Source organism: Monodon monoceros, unplaced genomic scaffold, assembly GCF_005190385.1.
Source record: "Monodon monoceros isolate NGI ecotype Baffin Bay Population unplaced genomic scaffold, NGI_Narwhal_1 Super_Scaffold_7, whole genome shotgun sequence".
Classification (NCBI taxonomy): domain Eukaryota; kingdom Metazoa; phylum Chordata; class Mammalia; order Artiodactyla; family Monodontidae; genus Monodon; species Monodon monoceros.
In genome coordinates, this window is record NW_021703784.1 from 57,661,301 (window position 1) to 57,668,718 (window position 7,418).

The 7,418-nt window shown below is 47.1% G+C and overlaps 1 protein-coding gene across 5 annotated transcripts in view; it reads left to right on the forward strand.

Annotated features, from left to right (window-relative positions):
* PDE2A (phosphodiesterase 2A) overlaps positions 1-3,707 on the forward strand; it is a 101,616-nt gene extending 97,909 nt beyond the window's left edge. For 3 of the 5 annotated variants that reach the window (XM_029208849.1, XM_029208850.1, XM_029208854.1), the window contains one exon: positions 1,982-2,667. In XM_029208849.1, coding sequence (XP_029064682.1) covers positions 1,982-2,053 — 72 coding nt within the window. In that variant the 3' untranslated portion in view covers positions 2,054-2,667. Of the gene's footprint in view, positions 1-1,981; positions 2,669-3,131 lie in introns of those variants that run through there. The other 2 variants (XR_003791522.1, XM_029208847.1) reach the window with 2 other exon arrangements.
* Positions 3,708-7,418: the final 3,711 nt, after the last annotated feature.

The window sequence follows — 7,418 nt, forward strand, 5'->3', positions numbered from 1 at the left end:
CTTAGACTCCTCGGGCGGTGTGTGCCTGCTGGGTGCATGTGGTTTCTCTCCTCAGTTAGACTGGGAGCCTGATAAGGGCGGGAACAGGTCTGCCTCAGCTCTGGTTTCCCACATCCCTCCTCAGTGTTTGGCACATAGTAGGTGCTCAAAACAGGTGTGTTGATTGACAGAAAGTGGCAGAGTCAGGACTCCAATGCATGCATTGATCAAAACTCAGCTGAACAATGAGGGAGATCCTCTGAAAATCTCCAGAATTCTCTCTCTCTGCAGCTCTTTCATCTCTGGCACTCTGCCCTGTAAACTCTAGCCAACTAGCCTCTTCAGACTCACAGCTCCATCTCCTCAACCCAGGGGGCTTTCCAGGCTTCATCTGGTTCATCCTGCCTGCATGGTGGCCTGGAAACTCTCTCCAGGCAGTGTGGGCAATGGTAGGGTTTACGTGTGTTCTCTGCCTCTTAAGACCCCAAACATTGCGTGATAACCAATGCCTTGAAAACCTTTATTTCCTACCTTTTGTCATTTTGGTGTTGCTATTTCAGGTAGGAGGGTAAATTTGGTCTTTATTACTCCATCTTTGATGGGAGTGTAAGTCTATTTTATAACTTTCATTGCAGTATAGTATACCATGTAGGAATGTTGACAGACATTTGGGTATTAATGTTTTAGCCACTAGAAACAATGACCATATGACTATTCTTGTGTATGTATGTATTTTGTGTATTTCATTGTATGAATACCTTTACTTCTACTGTTGATGCATATCTTCTAGCTTCCGTCTAGGACCATTCCTTTTTATCTATGAACACTCTTTCAGTATTCCTTTTATAGCAGGTCTGCTGCTGCTGAATCACCCTGGTTTTTGTTAGTTTGAAAATGTCTTTGTTTTTCCTTTATTCTTGAAGGATGTTTTTGCAGCTATCGAATTCTAGGTTAGGGAAGGATTTTCTTGTAGCACTTTGAAGATAACATTCTATTCTCTTTTTGACTTTCATTGTTTCTGATGAGAAGTCAGCTATCAGTCTTATTATTGTGACTTCAAAAGTAATGCATCTCTTTCTCTGGCTGCTTTTAAGATTTTATCTTTGTGGTTTTCCGCAGTTTTATTGCTATATGCTTAGATATGGTTTTCTTTGTATTTAGCCTGCTTTAGAATCATAATGTGTCTTGAATCTGTGATGATTTTCCCTCTTCTCAATTCAATCTTCATCAAGTGTAGATAAGTCATTTCTCATAATTCAATGCATGCTAAGAACATCCTACAAAATTTTACTGAAATCCTGGGATAACAAGAAAGAAATGATGCAGAGGTGGGGAAAATATTTGTAATCAACCACTAGGTTCTCATCCTTGGGGTTCAAATTCACACCTCTCCTTAGGAGAGAAGGGTCACCAGTGGTGGTCTCTCTCTTTAGCTCCTGATCTATAACTGAGGATCTGTCCCTGACAAGACATCCCTACCTGGAATCAAGACTTTCCACTTTGTTGGGTGGCTGATAAGAGAGAAAAAGTACTTTCTCTCTGTCTCTCTAAATTTTACCTCTTAGTCAACACATTTTAATGCAGAACAGTTCAGTATTTAATTGTTTAGAACTTCTACATATCAGAATAGAAGTCTGGATTTACCATCGAAGGGAATTCCCTTCATGATAGTAAGTAGATCCCTGAGTGCTGAGTTCTAGCCCAACAGAATAAAGAAGGGCCAACGGGCAGACAGGTTCCCCTGCCCTGGCAGGTTTCTTACTCTTTCCTTTGACCATTAGGCTTCAAGTGCACCTGTATGTGGAGGCAGGAAGGCATCAGGGAGCAACCGTCACACTTCTAGCTCTATCTCTATCAGCTCATTTGCTGTTTCAGTGGTGAACCAAAGTGGAAGCACCCTTGTACCTGGTCTGAGTCACCATTCTCACCAGTCTTTGCACCTGGGGGAACCCTCTGTGATCTGTCCCAGCTCACTGGTCTGTATATCTTTTCTGAATTTCAGATACAAACATCCAGTTGCCCAGTCCCTTCTGGATTGCTTTCCTGTGTTATAGAAGCTGGAAAACGAAAGTAACATTTCCCACATTCCACGTGGGTTTCACCTGTAACCTGGGTTCCACATAGAAGATGTTCCGTTCTCTTTTTTTTTTGGCCACTCTGTGTGGCTTGTGGGATCTTAGTTCCCTGAGCATGGATTGAACCTGGGCCCTCGGCAGTGAAAGCACAGGGTCCTAACCACTGGACCACCAGGTAATTCACAAGGTGTTCCTGATAAGACATGGAAGTGGAAGGAAATGATGGGCACTGATGTCTGCATGCAGATAGATAAGATCACCTGGAAAGCATCTGTGATGGGGGTGTCTGGGTGTTCTGGGGCATCCGTGGAGGAGTTTTTAACAGCCATCACCTCACATAGGTGCCAAGCAACAGGTGGCAGGGTGGTGATATTTCCACTAGAAAATTCCCCTGGTGTGGATGGGTGTTTTGGCTGACTGCTTTGGCCCTGACCTTTAACTGTGTAGCACTGAGCCTGATTCTCTTCTCCTTCTGCTTAAACCTGTATGGATTGTGGTGTAGACAGCCAAGAACCTCAACTGACAGTTCTCTTGAAGCACTGATCTCATTAGTTGTGATTGTCCATCTTCCCCAATAAAATGTGAGCTCCCTGGGCTTCCCTGGTGGCGCAGTGGTTGAGAGTCTGCCTGCCGAGGCAGGGGACACGGGTTCGTGCCCCGGTCCGGGAAGATCCCCTGCCGCGGAGCGGCTGGGCCCGTGAGCCATGGCCGCTGAGCCTGCGCGTCCGGAGCCTGTGCTCCGCAACGGGAGAGGCCACAACAGTGAGAGGCCCGCGTACCGCAAAAACAAACAAACAAAAACAACAAACTGGCTTCCAGAACACCGGCAGGCTTCAGGATATTCACCAGGAGTAGGCCTATAAAAGTAGGACAGAGAAAAATAACTGAATTTATATTATATCAATCATCAAATGAATTTAAAACTATCACCAATGGAAAATTCCTCCCTAAAGAAATGTCACCCCAAACTACATCTTGTTTTCATCTCTTCATGTGACCTGTGACTCCTTATCCCTAGGTCCTCTTAACAACCAAACCCAGGCCCCCAATTCTGTGTTCTTTCTTATCTCTTAGCAGTTTTCTCATGACACTCTTCTAAGTTGCTGGATGGGTTTACCTGGACCCTCTTGGCGGCTGGCAGATGTACCACTAAGGGAAGAAGCTAGGCGGTAGAGTGCGGTGGTGAAGGATGTGGTGTCTGCCATCAGGAAGACCTGGATCAAGTCTCTGCTCTGCCAGTTCCCTGCTGTGAGACTGTGTGTGAGGCACCTACCTTCCCTGAGTCTCAATTTCCTCGTCTATAAAATGGGAAGAATGGTAAATCTTCTTGAGGCTGTTGTGAGGATTAAATGAGAAAAGGCAGGAGAGCCTTTGGCCACTGTCAAAGCTGCCAGCTCTGGAATTGCAGGGCTCTATCAGGGTGCATTTCTGGGAATGAGGAGCATTACTTCATTTTTGGCAAAAGCTGAGGGGTCAGGGGAGTGGTCCCAGGAAGAAAGCTTCAGTCTCAGATACAGAAAGGGCAGGTTCAAGAGTTTGAAAGAGGTAACTGTGGCATTCTGGGTTAGTGTATTGAATTGTGTCCCCCAAACGATATATTAAAGGCCCTGGACTTCCCTGGTGGTCCAGTGGTAAAGAATCTGCCTTCCAATGCAGGGGACACAGGTTCAATCCCTGATCGGGGAACTAAGATCCCATCAATCCCTGATCGGGGAACTAAGATCCCACATGCTGCAGAGCAACTAAGCCTGCGTGCTGCAAACTACAGAGACCACGCACTCTGGAGCCTGTATGCCACAACTAGAGAGAAGCCCGGCTGCCACAAAGAAAGATCCCACGTGCCTCAACAGAGATCCCGCGTGCCGCAACTAAGACCCAATGCAGCCAAAGAAAGAAAGAAGAATAAATAAATATTTTTTAAAAAGATATATTCAAGTCCCATCCCATCCCTTGGTACCTGTGAATATGACCTTATTTGGAGATAGGGTCTTTGCAGATGTCGTTAAGTTGAGGTCCTTATGAGAAGAAGGAAATTTGGACATAGAGACACACAGGAAAATGGCCACGTCAAAACAGAGGCAGAGATTGGAGTGATGCTGCCATAGCCAAGCAACGCCAAGGATTGCCAGCAACCACAGAAGCTAGGAGAGGGTCAAGGAAGATCCTCCCCTAGAGCCTTCAGAGAGAGCACGGTCCTGCCAACCCTGTGATTTCAGACTTCTATCCTCCAGAGCCCTGAGAGAATACATTTCTTTTGTTCGAAGCCTCCCAGTTTGCGGTATTTTGTTACAGCAGCCCAAGGAAACAACACAGTGGGTGAGGCAGGGGGCAGGGTACTTCAGCTCACAGGGCACAGATGGATTGGAGGGAGGAGGGGAAATAACTGATCATCATTTTCAAGCTTTGGTGTCTTGGGGCCAGCTGGCAGGACACCTAATCACTGAAGACCATCTGGGACATACACACAAAAGCCTAGCCGTCTTGCCTCAAAATGGGACAGCTCTGCAATACAATCCATGATTTATGCTCCAGAACCTCCTTCCCCACCAGGCTGAGGCTAGGGTCCCCTTAGACCACATCTGTCCTCAGTTCTTTCCCCTTTCCTGTCCTGCTTGCCTCACTCCCTTCCAGGTTGTTTCTGACAAACACTCCCATCCCCATCAACCATGTGGCCACCATCACTCAGAGTGGTCAGTACACACTTCCCCAGGCCCAGTCATGTGCTGTGCTGGGGGGTGGTGTTGGTGCAGAAATTTAAGGCAGGTCCCTGCCCCGAGGGAGCTCACAGTAACCTGGGTGAAACATTAATTTATTCATTATTCAACTAGTTAATTAATTAAACACACATTTGTTGAAAACATACCATGTGCCGTCCCTGGCTGGGCATTGGAAAGGCTGCAGAGAGATCAACGAAACAGGCCAACAAGCTTGTAGAGGGATAAACAATCAAACTGGGATAGGCTGGGGCCTGGGACCCTTTACTGCAGTGCTTGCACCTGGATAAACGTCTCTTCAAGCAACAGAATACAAAGAAAAAGACTAGAAGTAACTACACACATGCGTAGTTGAGGCAATTAGAACCAACAGGCTACAAAAAGGCCACAAACCAACTGCCAGTTGGGAGGTGCCAGGAGCAAAAGCTCGGGGCTGCGCATGATCCCTGCACACAGCACCACCAAGGGGGTGGGCAGACCACCTAAGCCACCCCTCTGGCCTGACCCACTAATCTGCCGCTACCCTCACCCCATGTAAGGGACCAGCCCTCCCTCCTCGGGAGCGAGCAAGGGCACCTGTTACTTGCTTTCATTCCCTTGTGCCTCAGCACGAGTCCCAGTAAAGCCTTGCTTGAATTCCTCATCTGGCTTCTTATCAATCTCTATTGATTAAAGAGTCCAAGGACCCGAGTAGGTAACGTAACAAACTCACAAGCAAATGTAGAACTGTAACAATGCCAGCTGGGCCATTAAGGAAAAGTAGATGTTGCTACAAGAGCCTTTGACAAGGGGATTTGACCTGGTCATGGTGGTCAGCGGAGTCTTAACAAAAGGAGGGAGGCCGGGCTAAGACATCAGGTGGTAAGAGTTAACTAGGAAAAGAGGGGAGGGAACAGCTTGTGTGGAGAGGCCCCATGGCTGGAGGAAGCACAAGAAGAAGAAGGGACTTCAGCAAGGTCAGTGGAGGGTGTGGCTGGGAGAGTATGAGAGGGGGAGGGGATTGTGTGTAAGAAGAGGCGCAGGAGGCAGGCAGAGGCCAGGCTGTGTTAGAGAGTTTGGGCTTTATCCCCAAAGGAATTAACATGAAGGGTTTTCAGTAGGCACGCTACCTGGTCAGAAATGGAGACACCCACTCTGGCTGCAGCACAGGTAAGAGCCCTTAGGATGGCTTCAGTGCTGTGGACAGAACAGTGAGGGAGCTCTTGCAGTGGTTCAGGTGAGAATGTGATAGTAACACGGGTCACGGTCACGGAAGATGGAAAGAAATGCACAGATTTGAGAGACAGCCTTGGTGATGGGTTGGATATGATGTGTGGGAGGGAGAGAGATGGGTTGATGGTTACCCTACTTTTCTGGCTGTGCAAAGAGATAGATGGTGGTGCCATTTGCTGGGAGAAGGATCCCTGAAAGAGGATCAGATTTGAAGGAGAAAATCCTAAATTCAGGCAAAAGTCCTTTGTTAAACCCGATGGTTGAGGGATGTCAGCTGTTACCATCTACTCATTCAAAAGTTATTTAATGAGCAATTGCTGGGCTTCCCTGGTGGCGCAGTGGTTCAGAATCCGCCTGCCAATGCAGGAGACACGGGTTTGAGCCCTGGTCCGGGAAGATCCTACATGCTGTGGAGCAAAAAAGCCCATGCGCCACAACTACTGAGCCTACGCTCTACAGCGCATGAGCCACAGCTACTGAAGCCCACGTGCTACAACTACTGAAGCCCACGCGCCTAGAGCCTGTGCTCTGCATCAAGAGAAGCCACCGCAATGCGAAGCCTGTGCACTGCAACGTAGAGTAGCCCCTGCTCGCTGCAACTAGAGAAAGCCTGCACACAGCAACAAAGACCCAACTCAACCAAAAATCAATCAATCAAAAAAAAATGTGCTTGCTATATGCTGGGCCCTGTGCCAGGTGCTGGAGATTAAAGGGAAGGGAATTAACATTTGGTGCACAATTCTGCGAGGAGGTGGGGTAGAGAGATTAAGATGGTCATTATGGTATTAGACAGACTTGGCTTTGAGGCCTGGCTCTACAGCTTTCTAGTTGTATGACCTTAGGCAAGTCACTTAAACTCTTTGTGTCTCAGGAACCTCTGTAAAATGGGATTTATCAATACATCTGTATCTCCTAGAATGTTGTATGCGTATGGTGACAACACATGTAATGCCTTTAGCACAGTGCTTGGCACACAGTAAGTGCTTAATAAAAATATGCTATTATTGGTTCTCTATGTAAGGCACTGTCATGTGTCATTCTGTTCAATATCTAATCCTTACTACAGCATCATGAGGAGAGAATTATTGCTGTATCTCATTTCAGAGAAAAGGCAGCCCTGCTGATTGTCTCCCCAACAGCCTTTCCCCTCTTCCTCACTGTAAGGAAGTAGGTTTTATTTGAGTGTTCATCATTCTACATTCAGGAAAGCTGGCTCCCTCTCTTGTCTCAGGGTGTAAATCCCGATTAGTCTAAACCAATCATGGTAAGTCCACTCCCCTATCCAATGACTGATTTAGGCAGTCATAGGGTCCATTCCTACCCAGTTATGAACTCATTCACGTTGCCCAGGAATGTCCTGGTCTTAGCACTAGTAGTGCTGATTCCCAGGAAACACGTCAGTCCTGGGCAGACTGGGTTGGTTGGTCACCCTGCTTAG